The sequence below is a fragment of the Octopus sinensis genome, linkage group LG5 (genome assembly GCF_006345805.1).
Source record: "Octopus sinensis linkage group LG5, ASM634580v1, whole genome shotgun sequence".
Lineage (NCBI taxonomy): Eukaryota > Metazoa > Mollusca > Cephalopoda > Octopoda > Octopodidae > Octopus > Octopus sinensis.
This window is the reverse complement of record NC_043001.1, coordinates 40,749,096-40,767,845: the sequence shown is the minus strand read 5'-3', so window position 1 is coordinate 40,767,845 and position 18,750 is coordinate 40,749,096. Positions and strand designations below refer to the sequence as shown.

The window sequence follows — 18,750 nt, the reverse complement described above, 5'->3', positions numbered from 1 at the left end:
GTTTATAGCATTCTTTAAAACACCTAACTTAATCTTCTCTCATGGAATACTTATTCAACACTTAAAATGATTTATTTGCAGTTTGTGCTTTGGAATATTTTACATGCCTTACTTATTTGATTATTTTGTTGTTAATGCTGCCTCACTGGTTTGTTATAATAAATCTTGGGTAATGGCTAAGTTTCCAGAATATATAGATATTTTTACATACAGTTTTAATTGTATTTCATGTGTTTTTGTTTGCGAGTATTATTATTTTCTTTCTTTCCATTATTGATAACATTGTTCAAAAAATATAGCACCTTTCTTAAATATCCAGTTTTTAGTGTTCTTGAATAAGGAATTTTGTAAATAATGTCACACTGAAGAAAGAGAATTGCAGCTAACCAAGTTTGTTGTGTATCTAGCTACAGTTTGAAGGAACATCCCATCATATCCTAGCAACACAGCTATCTCTGTGACATAGACCCTTAAGTTTTAATGACCCTATTCACTTAGTAGTATACAGGGACTACTGCTGTAAATAAGTAGCATGGGAAAGTACAACTTGCTACTGTAGTTTGTTGTAACCACAATTCCAAGGTGCTGGTATCTAACTACTGATGTACTTCGCACTTGAGAAATTAGTTGTCACCTATCAAAGTCATTTCATCCACATTTTGTATTGAATAGCAGCCATGCTTGTACATGAAACTCACAGGATCTCACATAAATCTACTGTTAATAAACAATATAAGTGCAGGCATGGCCATGTGGTAAGAAATTTGCTTCCTAACCACATGGTTCCAGGTTAAGTCTCATTGCATTGGACAAGTGTCTTCTACTATAGCCCTGGCTTGATCCAAACTGTGATGTGGATTTGATAGATGGAAACTGAAAGGCAATGACAAAAGACTGAGACCTCTGGAGATATGCTGTGACTGCGAAGACCTGACAAATAATGTGAATTCATGGCTGTTTCCTGCACCAGCTTTACATAGCAGCCCCAGCCCATCCAAAGCACCTTGGATTGCAGGATGGCCTGCTGTGCTTACCTTGGATCATAGGGCAACCTGCTGTGCTTGAAGAGACCTATTGAGTCAAGTACATCAACATCAAAATAAAAATTAAATGGAAATTGTAGTTGTGATACCCGTGCCGGTGGCACGTAAAAAGCACCATCTGAATGCTGCTGATGCCAGCGCCGCCTTGACTGGCTTCCATGCCTGTGACACATAAAAAGCACCAACCGATTGTGGCTGTTGCTAGCCTCCCCTGGCACCTGTGCTGGTGGCATGTAAAAAGCACCCACTACACTCACAGAGTGGTTGGTGTTAGGAAGGGCATCCAGCTGTAGAAACACTGCCAGATCAGAATGGAGCCTGGTGCAGCCTCCTGGCTTCCCAGACTCCGGTCAAACCATCTAACCCATGCTAGCATGGAAAACGGATGTTAAACGATGATAATGATGATGATATATATATATAATAAATGAATTGCTGAAGTAAGAGAACTGGCATGTCCAAAAATCTTCAGTTTTCATAAAAAATTTAAATGCATGTTGGTTTCAGGAGCTTAGCATTTAAACCAACCATATCCGGCCTAAATATTCAACCAGTTTTATGTTAAAACTGGGCAGATCTGGCCTCCCATGCCTATCCTACAATATCTTTCTAAAACTAAGCAATCATATCATGAAAATTTCTTAGCTACAAGGTAACACATGATTAATTCAAAACAGTGTGAATAAATAAACATTACATTTGAGAAAATAATGTGATGGCTAAAGGGTTAAACTGTAACCTACCTGTTCCCACCCCACCATTGCAAATTAGGATGTGGTGATATAAAAGCATTTCAATCATGTGTGTCTTTTCAATTACTTGTCATTTCTGGTCCCAGAGGGGTTGCTAATGCTTTAGGCACAGCTCCTTCCTCCTGACTAAACAAAAAAAAAATAAAATAAAATAAAATTACTTTCAATGACTTTTCCAAATTTTTTTTTAAATCACAAATCTAAATACATTAGTAAATTATTTACATTATTTAATCAAAAATTGTATAAAAATAAAAGTTACTACAAGCCCATCCATACTGCTGCAACTGTTTCGCTAGTTATCCAAATTTACTGAAACTTCACTCCACAGTGCATGTGTAGCCAACACGCACATTTAATGTAATTTTTTTCAGAAACAGAAATCTTTAGTCATCTTTCCATTTCTCATTTTTCTTCCTTAAATTATGAAAATATTTAGAGTAACACTGTATTAACAATAAAAGATTGGAAAAATGTTTGAAATCTACAAAATTACTTTTTAATTATATACTCAATATATTTTCTATCATCAGCTTTCAAATTTAACTTACATGCTTCTTTTCTTTTTCTTTTTAGGGTTTTTAAGAAAAGCAGTCCCAATGGACAGGTATGTATTTATGTATTAAACACTTTGTACTTTTTGTCACTCGTTACATTATGAACGATGGATTTTCAGTTCTAGAAGGAAGCAAACTATTCCTTGTTGTTGTACTACTACTACTGCTGCAGCTAATGATGATGATAATAATAATAATATAATAATAATAATAATAATATTGTTATATTTCGGAAGCTTTGGGGGAAGGGTCTAATCGATTATGTCAACCCCAGTGCATAACTGGTACTTATTTCATTGACCCTGTAAGGATGAAAGGCAAAGTCAACCTCAGTGGAATTTGAAATTAGAGTGACGGGCAAAATACCGCGAAGCATTTCGTCCAGCACGCTAAAGATTCTGCCAGCTCGCCACCTTAATAATAATAATAATGACGATGATGATGGACTCACCTGTCAGAGACAATGTGAGTGTTCAGCTGTTTGCCAAATGACCTACTACTACTACTAATAATAATAATAATAATAATAATAATGATGATGATGCTAATGGATTCTCTCCTGTGAAAGACAACATATGAGTGTTCAGCTTTTGTTGAATGGCCTGTACAAATGATTTGTTTATAGTAATCAAATGTATGTGTTATACATTAGCTCACTCTCTCCATCAAATTGATGTTGCCTGAACAGGTGCACAGTCTATCATGCATCAGGAGTCAAAGTGATTGCAGAGCAACATGAGATGAAGTGCTTTGCTCAAGAACACCATGCACCACCTGGTCTAGGAACTGAAACCATGATCTTGCAATCATGAGTACAACACCCTAACCACTAGGCCATACTGCTGGAGCTTGTGAAATCAAGAGCTCTGAGAAGTGAAATGAACATAATAATAATAATAACCCTTTCTACTGAAGGCTTAAGGCCAGAAATTTGTGGGAAGGTGACTAATAGAATACATCGACCCTAGTGTTTCACTGGTACTTAATCTATTGATCACAAAAGGATAAAAGGAAAATTCGACCTCAGCAGAATTTGAACTCAGAACAAAGCGACAGGTAAAATACCACTGAGCATTTTGTCCAGCGTGCTAATAATTCTGCCAGCTCACCACCTTACTACTACTAATAATAATAATCCTTTCTACTGAAGGCAGAAGGCCTGACATTTTGTGGGAGGGGACTAGCTGATTATGTAGACTGCAGTGTTTTACTGGTACTTAATTTATCAACTCCAAAAGCATGAAAGTCAAAGTTGACCTTGGTGGAATTTGAACTCAGAACGTCATTTGGCACACCCAGCAATAGAAGAATATAGCCAACTTTATCATTGTGTATGTTGTATTGTGTAGACTGGGTTACTACCAGCACTAGAGAAGTTATCTGTGAAAAGACTGGCTTGGTTCTTTGAGTTAGGCTCATAGTTAGGTAGCCTTTGATACAGCTTGTGGAGTCAGTATCATATTTGTACATTCCATTTGTGACATATTTCTACATACAGCTAGATGAGCTTACTATCACCAACTACTTTAAAGCATGTTACTGGGGACATTTTATCATGCTAAAGAGGTTATCTGCAACAGAACTAAAAAGACTTTCTACATCGTGTTAGTTCTTTATTGGAACTATGGCTCTCCAAGATGAGTAGTTCGTGATATGCTTTCCACAGGCCATGTTTCATTTGCATGTTCTATTTTTGGGATGGTTTCTATGACCTGATATAATTTTATCATTTTATCATGCCAACCAACACTATGAAGTCTGTCTACAGTCCTCTGTATCCTCTATCAGGTCTTAGTTACTTCCTGCCTCATAGGCAAGTAGCCTGTGTGCTCTATTTGGGTCTCTTCTTTGGCTAAGCTTTAACAATATTTCTTAAAGAGTCCATTACTATAAGTCTGAATTTGAGTGAGCTAATTTAACCAAATACTTCAGCTACTATGCTGTAAACTTGTCTTGTTTGTCCATCAGTCCTATATAGTTTTTAATGATATATTGAGACTGCATTTGTTTTGCTTATCTCATTAAGCATCATATTTCTGTATTGAATTTCATGAATCTGTAACATGAATGTTTGTTGTAAATTCGATACAAGAGCATCTATCTTAGTATGATTCTTGTTGCTAACAGTATTAAGTAAAAACAAAAACAATTTTTTTTTTAAATACTGTTTCACCTTCGGGCATGTTCTTGAGATATATGCTATACTTTTAATTATAATTATATAGTTTTAGAAATAAAATTTATTGAAACTACAAATCTTTGAAAACATTTTTTAATATCTAAGATAAAAGAAGAAAGTAATAATAAGCAAAAGTAAAGTTCAGTAAAAATATAATTTACGAGATAAAATGTTGAGGTGCTAGAGAATTTTACTGCCAACATATATGGTTAGTTAATTAGACATGAGATCTTTTTTCAAGGAAAGTTGCGTTAAGCATCTACCTAGCAACTTCATCATTTTAACATCTGTTTTCCATGCTGGTTTATATTGGATATGTCTACTACAAAGTATTTGGTCAATAATTTCAGTGCTTTGGCATCTCTTCTGGAAAACTCAACATTCTGAAGTTTCATTTCACCCCTCCTTCCTGGTTCTTCCTTATTGTCCCTCTTTACAAGTATCATCCACATGGCATTTTTCACCCAGAACATGTTCAAACCATTATTGTCATCCTTTCTACATTCTTTGGCTGATGTTTCTAGTAGTCAACTGCTCTCTCTCTCTCTCTCCTCTCTCTCTCTCTCTCTCTCTCTCTCCATATATGTGTGTGTGTGTATGCATGTCATCCGCATCATCATTTAATCCATTGTCCATGCTGGCATGGGTTGAACGATTTGACCAGGGCTGGTAAGCTGAGGGGCTGCACCAGACTCTTGTCTGATTTGGCATGGTTTTCTCAGCTGGATGCCCTTCCTAATGCCAACCAAGAATGTAATGGGTGCTTTTACGTGTCACTGACACAGATGTCAATTTTCATGACATCAATATTTGTCACAACTATGATTTCACATGGCTTGATGGGTCTTCTCAAGCACATCATCATCGTCATCATCATTATCGTTTAATGTCCACTTTCCATGCTGGCATGGGTTAGACTGTTTGACTGTGGACTGATGAGCCAGAAGGCTCAACCTGATCTGGCAAAGTTTCTACAGCTGGATGCCTTTCCTAACACCAACCACTCTGAGAGTGTAGTGGGTGCTTTTACATGCCACCAGCCTGAGGGCCAGTCAGGCGGTTCTGGCAACGACCACGCTCAAAAGGTGTTTTTTACGTATTACCTGCATGGAAGCCAGTCTGGCGGCACTGGCAACGACCACACTCAAATGCTGTTTTTCATGTGCTGGTAAGGCGATGCTGGCAATGATCACACTCGAATGCTACTTTTTACATGCCACCAGCACAGGATCCAATCAGTGGCCCTGGCAACGCTCATGCTCAGATGTGCTTTTGACATTCCACTGGCACGAGTGCCAGTCAGGCGGTCTTAATAAGTAGTCTAATGAATAATATAAACAATATAAATGTTATGTCCATAACAGATTATATCTTCAACTTCATTCCATAGGTTATAAGTCATTAGTCTTGATAATACAAATGCTATGTATATGATAGATTATGTCTTCAGTTTTGTCCCATAATTAAATATTAACCTTGGTTGTGTCCAACACCCCTGGGCTCCACATTAATCACTATTGCCAGTCCCTTCACAAAACATCAACCTTCTCTGTTCATGTTTTTCCCCTTAGGAAAAGTGGAACATTAATGGCGTCAATCCCACCAGTCTAGAAGGGTTTGTAAGATCATAGGGACTGCCCCTTCCTTCAAATCCAGTAAGTTTAGAAGAAGAAAACCATACACAGGGCACAGAAGAACAGTATTATATATTAGACTAAAACAGATTGGATACAAAAGAAGTCTTCTTGATTCATTGCAGTCTTTAGTTTCATCTCTCTCAGTATTAAGTTTAAATTCTGTTGGAAAGAGTTAGTGAAAAAATGCTCTTTGTTATATAAGCTAGAGTTAGTTCTGATTGAGCAGTGTCCAGCTATGAACACCCTACCCTCATTTCAGACATTGTGTAATTTCCTTATTTTTTATGATGGTAGGATGTGATTTTGGAGAGATTTGGTTGCTATTTCTAGCTGATTGAACATCCACATAGAAGACCTCATTAGTTCAATACTCCCTGGGCTTTACCTCCTCACTTCAGTCTGCTGCTTCTTCTTATCATTATCATCATCATCAAGATGGCTAGCTGGTAGAATTGTTAGCACACTGGTTGAAATGCTTAGTAGCATTTGGCCATTTTTATGTTCTGGGTTCAAATTCCGCCTAAGTTGACTTTGCCTTTCATCCTTATAATAAGTATCAGTTGAGTATTGGGAGCAATGTAATTGACATAACCCCTCCTTTGAAATTACTGGTCTTGTGCCAAAATTTGAAATCATCACCATTATTATTATTATTATTATTATTATTATTATTATCATTATTATTATTATTACTTGGCACACACACACACCACACACACACACACGCATGCATGCACACACACACACACACACATACATGCATATATGATGGGTTTCATCACAGTATCCATCTACCAAATTCACTCACAAAGTATTGGTCAGCCTAGGAATATAGTAGAACACTTGCCCAAGATGTGTGACACCTTGAACAAGTTTCAGGACTGAACCCTAGATCATATAGCTTCAAAATGTGCTTCTTAACCTCACAGCCATGGATTTTTTTGGTGTCATTTTCAACAGAAATTACAAGGCATAAACATATCTCTCAATGAATTATAACCTATATAAAAACAAACTGACAAAAATCAGTTTGATTCACCAGAGTTCATTTTATCAGCTCAGCTGAGTTTTATCAATGTTTTTTTTTTTTTTTTTTTTTTTTTTTTTTCCAATTATGCTACATCAGAACAACTCTGCTTTGAACTGAATTTTAAACTCATCTTGTGCTTAAAATTCATTTTTGTTTTTCTTTTTGTTGTTGATTCTCTTGGTTTTACTTCAATAAATGTCCTTGATACAAAATTTTTAAAAATCCTGAATGTCCTTGCAATTAACTTTGCAAGTTAAAATACTCACTTCCTTTAAAAAATTTTTAGAAATAAAAATTGCTTCAGTGTCACAAGAAAATACTATTTGATGGTGGTGGTGGTGTTGTTGTTGTTGGTGGTGGGGTGGTGGCTGCCACCTCCTTTTTGGGGAGGCAATACATTCTGTTACCTGGTTTAATATAAAACCTAGTCTGTGGGTCTCTTTACCCTCTTACAAATTTTCCAGCCTGGCTCCCAGCTTAGGGTTAGATATTGGGTTATCTTGGTCTCATGATACACCAACGCCCTCTACATTAGATGCCAAAAACTAAAACTGAATCCACTGGAAAATTCTCCCTCATATACCCTGACATCTGTGGATTCTGTTCCAACCTAGAATCCACGTATTACCTCTTACTAACATGAAAACCATATATTCCATTACTCTCCAAGACTAAAATCTCTTGTCACTTATAGTCCTTCTCTTCTATCCAGGCTACTATCTGTACTCATAAGTGTCAATCTGAAAGGAGGTATCTATGCATATGAAGGTTTCATTCTCCATGCCTCATCTTTCTGGATATCAATAAAAAAGACTACAGTTCTCAATCCACTTCAGCTCTCAGCCAACTCTTATTCATTATAGTCCTCCAGAGCATAACAGAGGAATTCAAAACTGGATTCCCATGGGAACTACTTTAAGCTGATGACCTCACTCTTACTGCAGAATCTGTAGCAGAATTGGAGAAGGAATTCCAGGTATGGAAGCAAAACCTGAAATCAAAGGGCCTTAAAGTTAACCTGGTAAAGACCAAAGTTGTTGTTAGCAAGAAAGAAGATAAGACTCTCTTTCTGTCAGGTAAATGGCCCTGCTCAATATGTAGGAAAGGAGTTGGAAGTAATTCCATTTTCACTGTACCCAGTGTAAGCTATAGACACATAAGAGGTGCAGTGGAATTACAAGTGGATTAACAGACAAAGTCGTCTTCATATGTGGCAGATGTGCAGGAATAATAAGCACTGAAAGCATATGGGACTTAGATTCTCTCAAATACCCAGAAGGCTCTCTTAAGGTTGTAGATAGTCTCTGTTATCTAGGTGACCAAATTAGCAATGGTGAAGGTTGCTCTAAAAGTATTGTTTCTAGAATAAGAATAGGATGGAGAGTGTTCAGAGAGCTATTATCTCCGTTGGTAACAAAAGGACTCTCTCTCAGAGTGAAAGGTAGACTGTACAAGGCTTGTGTTGGAATGGCTATACTCCATGGTACTGAGACATGGGCTCTGAATGCAGAAGACATGCATAGACTGGAGAGAAACAAATGTAGTATGCTCTGCTGGATGTGCAACATCAGTGTACATGTATGACAAAGTGCAAATGTGTTGAGGGAAAAGTTAGACATAAGAAGAATCAAATGCAGCATGCAAGAGAGAAGACTACGTTGGTTTGAGCATGTGATGCATGTGAATGAAGACAACTGTACAGAGAAGTGCTGGTCACTGAAAGTGGAGGGTACTCATGGCAGAGGGAGACCCAGGAAGATATGGGATGAAGTGATAAGGATCAATCTCAGGATGTTGGGCCTCACGGAGGAAATGACAATGGACCAAGATATCTGGCAATATGAAGTTCTAGAGAAGACCCACCCATGTAAGCAAAACTGAATTCTAGAAGCTCTGTGTTCCACCCACATGTAATAAGAAAACTTTTCACACACCCTACTCCAATAAACCAAACTACATCTCTTCTCCACCTCACATCTCCTCTTTCATGCACTATGCTTATCTCTCACTCCCCAATCCTGTCCTCATAGCCCTATGCACTGTATCATTGCTATCCAGTAGCCCCCACTCTATATACCCAGGTTTTCACCACTCACTACATTCCACTCCGCCACTCACTACTCACACTTCTTTGGCAATGCCCTGCCACTTATATTATGACCTCTGTACCTCAAGGGTATGCTCTGGCACTTGCCACCATCTAGCTCTCTCATTTTTTACTCGACCATCCTATTTCTGATCCCTGCTCCTTGTGAGTACGTGGTCTGATCAATAAGTAAAAAAGCTAAAGCACGCAGAGTGAAGCCGCTTGGCACAGATTGACCTTGAACTCTGCTGTGCATGTGCACTAAGTTTTAACATTCTAGCTCACTTCCGCTGCTTACAGCATTGCTTCGAAGGAAAGTATGTAGCATGTGATTGTCACATTGACCATGACAGAGAAAGTTGAGCAGAGAATCTGCATCAAATTTTGCCAAAAGCTTGGCAATACCTGCTCAGAGGCCTACACAAAGTTTGCAAAATGTTTTCATTGATCTCAACCCACTCAAGAAGATCTTGTGCAACTGGAACCCAAGTGTCTTTTTGGTCAGTTGAAAGTAGTTTTGGCACAAACTTGGCAGACATGTGTCTCCTATCCAAATCTTCAGTGATAATTCCTCTGATAATTCATAGATGGTGATTCGACAAATTCCCCTCACAGCTGCATGCACATCTGCAATGTTTTTCTCAGTTCTGCTGGTTGTGGATCTCCCAGAATGTTCATCAATATCGACCTCTTTTTGGCCATCTTGGAAAGTCTGAACCTCTTGTACACTTGTGTGCAGCTTATACACTCCTCTCCATACACTTCTGCAACTTTACGTAGGCCTCTGAGCTATAATTGGTTTTCCAATTACTTTTCTGTTTGTTTGTTTGTTTCCTAGTGATATCTGAAGAAGGAATTTTTATTCCGAAATATCATCCAGTAGCCCCCACTCTATATACCCAGGTTTTCACCACTCACTACATTCCACTCCGCCACTCACTACTCACACTTCTTTGGCAATGCCCTGCCACTTATATTATGACCTCTGTACCTCAAGGGTATGCTCTGGCACTTGCCACCATCTAGCTCTCTCTTTTTTTACTACATGGATGATTAAATTACAACAGTTATTACAGTCCATTGTTTTTACTATAGTGCATTGTTGTGTCATTTAAAACATTTTATTCTTTACAAACAATACACAATGCTTCAGCAAACTACAATATATCTCCATATATATATATATATATATATAATATATATATATATTAATATATATATTATATTTGTAAAAAATGAAGTTTGAAAATGCTGCTATATTAGACAAATTTTAATTTTTAACATGTTTTGGTTCTTGAAATGACGAAACCTTATCAAAAAAAATTATATATAATAAGAGAGTTCATGCTATATGTTTAAAGAGTATGATGAATAGTTCATAATCGTGACATATATTCAATAGAGTCAATATAAAAAATTCATGTTCTTGAAAAGCGAGGAGTTCATTTTAGATTTTACCTTGTGTTCCAATGGGAGCAACGTAATGATTTTTGGTTGGTGTCTGTTCGTTTAATTTTGGTGAATTTTGTGATTGTTGGGTTTATATCAGGCTCAGCTTAGCTGTGGTCACTTGCACTTTTCACTGACATCATATAGTTCCAACACCAATCAAAACCCAGTCTCAACGAATATATCCTGTTAGGAAACCAACCAAGCGGAATGACAGTTTGGCCATAGGAAGAAATACGTCATCATTTTTTTGACGAATCGAAATAGATCTGACCCATGACTGTATCCTGTTAGTGGCTAGATCCAGCAGAACGAGACGTCATCAGTGTTTTTGACAATCCTGTTAGGTGGCTAGTCCAGCAGAAATGAGACGTCATCAAGTTTTGACCAATCATCCTGTTAGGTGGCTAGTCCAGCAGAACGAGACGTCATCCAATGTTTTGACCAATCATCCTGTTAGGTGGCTAGTCCAGCAGAACGAGACGTCATCAATGATTTGACCAATCAGAATCGGGTCTGACCCATAGCTGTATTAGATCTGACCCATGACTGTATCCTGTTAGGTGGCTAGTCCAGCGGAACGAGACGTCATCAATGTTTTGACCAATCATCCTGTTAGGTGGCTAGTCCAGCAGAACGAGACGTCATCAATGTTTTGACCAATCAGAATCGGGTCTGACCCATAGCTGTATCGTGTGGGGAAACTGACCAAGCAGGGTGACAATAGCTTGACCACTGAGGTAATACGTCATCAGTTTTTTGACGAATCAGGATTAGATCTGCTCGTAGAGATCTTTTTATAAATTTTTCCTTCCCTAAGACATATCTCTGTCAGTGTGAGTGACTGTTTAAGGATCTGAGAAATTGTAATTCGCCCCACTTCCATTATTATAATTCTCTCACTGTGGCCGTAGCAACAGTGACCACGGTGGTTGTAGTAGTAGTGCGAGTTGGGGCAGTCGTAGTGGTTGTGGTAGAATTTCGTTTCTCTTTTTCAGAGGACCAATGTTTTGTTTTAATATTCCTGGCCCAGGGTGTTCAAACTTGGTCTAAATTTTTTGATGAAATAAAGTTCTTTATTTTGGCGTTGCGTGAAGGTTACGCTGTCACTGAATTTATATATATATATATATATATATATATATTCAAACATATAAGGGATGGCCATAATAGGACATCCGACTCACTAGAAAGAGCCGCCAAACTCCAAACCACTAATAGTTGTAATTCTGAAATGGAAAGAGAAATAAAAACGTTTACCCTTTCCTTTCTGATTGCCGAAACTATGCATAGTCCAGAAAGGAAAGGGTAAACGTTTTTATTTCTCTTTCCATTTCAGAATTACAACTATTAGTGGTTTGGAGTTTGGCTGAGTCGGATGTCCTATTATGGCCATCCCTTATATGTTTGAATGTATATTATATAGTCTATTGACTAATTTTTCTTTCTCACTTGACCGCTGGTAGCAGAGAATTTTTTGAGAATTTTTTGCTACCCTAAAATTTATTAATATATATATATTTATATATATATATATATATATATATATATGTTTATTAATTCATTTTGTAAGATTTCTGATGTGAAATTGTGTGTTAAAACAGGTATTGTTGTATTTTGGGATGGTTATTTTTTTTATTCTTTGCCAAATAAATACATGCACTATATATTTGTTCTTCACTCATTTATTACTGTTCTTATTTTATTATTTTAACTCATATCTATTGTCCGAAAATCTTTTGTCACACATCTGTGACCTCTTTAGTGACACTTTTCGTTTTCATGTGTGTTCTTGCTCCATTTACTCCATTCTGTTCTTCTAAGATGTGTACTCTTATGTGCATGTGTGTGTGTGTGTGTGTGTATGTGTGTATCTGTGTATGCTGTGTGTGTATGTGTGTATCTGTGTATGCTTGTGTGTGTGTCATAGTTTTTAGCAGCAGTATGGCCTTCCCTCCAGCCCCATCCTCTCACCCCATTGTGCTGCTACTGTCGCCCACCACCACTTGACAACTGGTGTTGGTGTGTTTAAATCCCTTTAACTTCAAATTTCAGCAAAAGCGACCAATAGAATAAGTACTAAGGTTATAAAAAAAGTAATGGGGTCGATTTGTTCAACTACCAATTCTTTTCAAGGTGGTACCCCAGCGTGGCCACAGTCTAAAGATTGAAACAAATAAAAAAAAAAAAAGATAAAAGCTATGTTTTATAGTACATTATAGCAAAAGAAATGAAAAATTATTCTAAAATACTTGTAAAAATAGGACTGATATGTTATTGAGTAGTTATTTTCCCTTCTGTGTTTCCTTTAAGGAAGTAAGCTATGCTGAAATGTAAAATGTTTTTTTTTTTCAAAGCATTATGATTACACAATCAAATCTAAACAAGCTTCTGTATTACTGTGTTTAATCAGTATAGACTTACAGATGGACAATTCACAACAGCTGAATGTTTGAAATTCACTGTTTTGTTTTTAAAATGTTTTAAATGCTTTATATATACTGGCATGAACTATTTGATTGTGAGCTGTACAATTTTATAATTTCTTTTTACTGGAAAGATACATGCAATGATTATAAAGAGGTTTTTATTTATTTATTTATTTTTACTGGCTTATGTAACTTCTGCGACTCTGTTTAGGGCCTTTGAGGTTAGTGGGAGGAATTTATCCCCTGACCAGACACCTGATATGAATACCTACTACTAAGTGGATTCTGCATGTAACACCCTTAGATCAGATAGTGATGGTAAATGTTGCAGTGAATTATATCACCCATCTAAGAATAGAAACAGTCCCTGTGATAAGCTTCTACATACTTACTATCTACCAAATTTCCCTTACATGTCTTTGGTGAATCAGGGGCCATGGTTGAACCATGGTTGAAGGCACCTGAGATGTTATGCAGTAAGATCTGCAATGCTTGGAAAGAAATTAATTGAAAACTGTCTGCTTTATATATCTATTTGCAAAATCAGTGTTTTATATATTTATATATATATATATATATATATATATATATATATATATATATATATATATATATATATATATACAATACAGAGATAATTATGTTGAATTTAATGTCAGTTAATATTAGTTATAGAAATACAATGAGTAGACAATGGAAACTCTCCAGTTTATAGTTAGAACAATGATAAATTTAGATCAGGCAACCACTGAAATAATGCTCTAGCATGGTCTTGATGTAATAGCAAAAACAAGATAAGATGTTATATACTGTCTCATACTATCTTGAAAAATTGGATGTTAAAACAATGAAACTAATATCTCTTTCATATTCATGAGTACGATATAGTGATTTTTCTATGTAGGCTCAAAGCAACAAATTATGGAGAAGTGTAAAGCATCATCATCATCATCTTCATCATTGTTTTAATGACCACATTTCCATGCTTGCATAGATCAGACAGAATTTGTTGAGGTGGATATTTTTATGGTTGATTGACCTTGTCCTCAACTTTCACCTGTTTCCAAGCAAGATAATGTTTCTCCATGGCCAGACTTGATTTTCATAGAAGACTGGAAACTAACAATGTTGCTTGTTTGACAGTGATGCTTACTTACAAACCTCAATGGAGGAGCTCTTGATTTTCATTCCCCATGTATGTGTTTGCTTTCTCACTAATAATGCTTTTTCCTATATGTGTGTGTGTGTGTATGCATAAATGTAATTCATTTCCCAAATAAATTGCACTTCATATTTGAGGCTCTGATGAAGCTATAAGGTGTTACTCAGGCACTCAACTATAAGTCCACTGCATCTTATGGCAGAAACATCTGTAAGTTAATGAAGTTCATAAGACAATTGTTTATTACTTTGTTATCTCATCTTGTTATATATTCTCTTTACTCTCTCTTTACTCTATTACTTGTTTCAGTCATTTGACTGCTGCCATGCTGGAGCACTGCCTTTTAATCGAGCAATTCGACCCCGGGACTTATTCTTTGTAAGCCCAGTACTTATTCTATCGGTCTCTTTTGCTGAACCGCTAAGTGACGGGGACATAAACACACCAGCATCGGTTGTCAAGCAATGCTAATGGGACAAACACACACACACACACATATATATATATACATATATACGACAGGCTTCTTTCAGTTTCTGTGTACCAAATCCACTCACAAGGCTTTGGTTGGCCCGAGGCTATAGTAGAAGACACTTGCCCAAGGTGCCATGCAGTGGGACTGAACCCGGAACCATGTGGTTGGTAAGCAAGCTACTTACCACACAGCCACTCCTGCACCTATATATGTATATATGATAAGCTTCTTACAGTTTCCATCTACTACATCCACTCACAAGGCTTTGGTTGGCCCAGGGCTATAGTAGAAAACACTTGTCCAAAGTGCCAAACAATGGGAATGAACTCAAGACCACAAGGTTGGAAAGTAAGCTTATTGACCCCAGTACTTGATTGCTTCTTATTTTAAGACCCATCCCTCCTGGAAAGAGACGGAGTAAAAGTGATCCTGGTGGATCTGAACTCAAAATGTGAAGTGATACCACCAGGTATTTTATCAAGCAATTTTCTAACTCTACTAGTTGACCATCCATGATTTTAATATAATAACAATACATATAGACTATAACTCTTGTTATTGTTGTTTAACCTTAGTTCAAGCCTGATCAAGCAAACCTATACTCAAAGTCAATTCATCTATGACCACCTCATTTTTTTATCTAATTTTCCAAGGTGATAGAATATGATTTGAGAGAGACCTGGCTGTTATCACTTGTTGCTAGAGAGATCATAATGAGATTCATCTGTTGGTTTAGGAATATAACTTTTCTGAAAATGGATTGTATTCATTTATCCAGGTGCTGTAGAAAAAAATAATGCTTTTCTGAAAGTTCAGCAGTTTGATTCAAACATCGGCTTTCACTGAACTGCTTCATCAACTTCCTTTCGTTCTATTCAAAAGACAAGAATACATGTAAACTTGTCTACTCTCACGTTGCTATCTATTTCCGCATATGGTCGTCAGCTGTATGTTGTCTCGTATGTCAATTCTTTAAACTACAATCTCCTGTTGTTTATAATATAAATTTTCAATCTTTGTCTGTGTAGTATTTTTATATGCACACACACACACATACCCACTCTTACATTCATATTCATTCATTGCTTCATTCATTCTCTCTTATTCTTTCTTGATCTTACATTCATTCCCTGTATTTTATTGTGGTAACTTATGTCTCACTCTCTGATACATACATCTACGTATATACGCATTTTATTCCATATCTACTTTCACTCTTGACTATTTGTCTCACTCACACACATATACACATTATGGTAGCTATGTATAAACTCAGTAAATGTATGATTAACATGAATATCAATCCAGTATTTACTGAATCCATATTACTACATATAATCTTATTTCAAAAATCAATATAATTGTACCTTTTAACACCTCATTAAAAATATTTCTAACTTTGATTTCATTTTAAATAATTCTTCTTTTAATGTCTCATTGTGATTTTGTTTTCTGTTTGTTTTTCGCTTGTTTTATTGTGGTAACTTATGTCTTTTTTTTTTCTGTCTAATTTTGAACGTTTCTATATCACTGAAGCAAGTGTATTTTTGCAACATAATCCTTTCCCTGCTCCTAATCTCACAGCTGTTATGTAAAAGTAAAACTTGTTGACAGTTATTGAGACTGAAACAAGCAGGGATCTATGCTAAATAAGTTTTGAATTCATTGCTGTATAACCAGGAAACCAAGATCTTAACTTCTTGGTGGTACAAATGAAGGATAGTTTACATCAGCTGAAAGAAGTCAACCACCTACTACATCAAATTTAAGAGCATTTGCCTACCACTGTAATACTGTAATACTTGCAAAATAATCACCAGGAAAGTAAAATGTGATTTTGTGCAGCACACAGCCAAGTAATTTTTTTTTCATCCCAAATTGTAGCTGGATCTTCTGCTCTCTTGCCAATAGGGTCTCCATAAACTTTGCAGAATCAGCCATCTACCAAGCCTCAACCAGCATAGCTTCCTAAGCAACACATCTTATAAATATATTACATTTTGTGTTTGACTACACATGTGCATGCACCACACAAACACACATATGCACACACACACACATACATACACACGCACACACATGCACACAACAAAGCACTTCCTTAACTTACTGCCTTTAATCCACTGGTCTCACTATCTTATACATTCTGTCACTAAATTTTTAAAATTTGCTATTGATTCCGGTACACAAGTGATATACCTTGACATTATCTCTTCCATTACACTCAACAAATATATGTCATAGCTAGCTCCTGTCCTCACCAAACTCTTAAATCTTTCTCTCTACAGGGAACTGTTCCAGTAAATACAAAACCAACCTATTTATCTCATTTCCAAGAACAAGATTTCTGACTCTGAATTATCAATCATCCTATTGTCCTCACTTCTAATGTCTCAACAGTTTTGGAAACAGTAATAATAATAACAACAACAACAACCACCTTCTTTCTTTCTTTCTTTCTCTCTCCCTCCCTCCCCCACTATGTCATAAACCAGTAGTAATCTGCTACTGAAAATTGCTGCAAAAGTAATGTTGTTGCCCTCAACAACACCAAAACCTTCAGCATTGCCTCTCAAAAGGTCTATCTTCCTAAATCACACACTCATAAGTTACAGCCATCTCACATGAGCCAATAAGCAAACTGAGATAATGAGGCAGCCTCTCCATTCTCATTCAACCTCCTAGAAGTAGCAGCCAAATCTCTCCTTCTTGCAACACATTTAGCTAAATGTCTACACTACCTCCTTTACTACAACATGCACAACTAATGTCTCAGCATCTGTTTTCTTCTGCTACTATATCTCCATTCCTCTGAATAGCAAATCGTATACCAACTTCATTTAAACCCACTTTTTTGCCTGTTATTCTTCGTACTTTGTTACACCTCCACCCAAATCTTATATGAAACACTTTGCCCAAGCATTTCTCCTTGGAATAGAAACTCCCTGAAATACCCTTTCTATCCACATTTTATTTGTGGTCATTGATCTATAGAAGTTTCAGATAAGCATCAACTATATCAGTCTCACCAGGCTGAGATACTCTATAAAAGCCTTGAGCACTGCCCCCTCCTCTTTTTACTGATATATTTTAAAAAGTTAAAATGAGTTTGAGTCTCATGGCTGGCTGCTAACAAATTTTTCTGCAATATAAGGATGTTCTATCCTATTTATGCCATTCAGCATTACTATTATGTGTTTGAGAATAAAATATTTCCATATCTGTATATTTCAACATACATCGTAATTTCACAAATAGCATCTATAAAAGCTATATTTATAAGTTCAAAAATTGCAAAGGAATTTGTTAGTAGGCAGTTTAGCTTAGAGGTAAAGCACTATGAATGGTAATCACAGGGATGTGAGTTTGAGTCTCATGACTGACTGCTAACAAATTTTTCTGCAACATAAGGATGTTCTATCCTATTTATGCCATTCAGCATTATTATTATGCGTTTGAGAGTAAAATATTTCCATACCTGTATATATATATATATAAAAGTGGGGTGGTCAAAATTTTAGATAATTCTTTATCTTCAGATAAGTTTTACACTAAAATTTTTCTGTAAAACTTGTCTGAAGGGTGCCCATCAATGACCAAAAGTGCTAATAAAGAATTGTCCAAAATTCTGACCACCTTCTTTTTCTTACTACACAAAATTTGTACATTACTTCAAACAATCTATACATATATCTCATGGTTCCAGGTTCAGTCCCATTGCATGGTAACTTGGGCAAGTGTCTTCTACTGTAGCCTCAGGCTGACCAAAGACTTGTGAGTAGATTTGATAGACAGAATCTGAAAGAAGCTTATCGTGTGTGTGTGTGTATTTGTCACCCCCATCACCATTTGACAACCAGTGTTGGTGTGTTTACATCCTCTGTAACTTAGCAGTTCAATAAAAGAGACCAATAGAATAAATACTAGGCTTAAAAAATAAATCCTGGGGTC

At 36.5% G+C, this 18,750-nt stretch overlaps 1 protein-coding gene across 1 annotated transcript in view; it reads left to right on the top strand.

Moving 5' to 3' along the window:
* Positions 1-18,750, top strand: part of LOC115211741 (beta-arrestin-1) — a 256,135-nt gene that overhangs the window by 163,508 nt on the left and 73,877 nt on the right. The window contains exon 2 of the mRNA XM_029780394.2: positions 2,372-2,402. Within this exon, the coding sequence (XP_029636254.1) occupies positions 2,372-2,402 (31 nt within the window). The remainder of the gene's footprint in view (positions 1-2,371; positions 2,403-18,750) is intronic.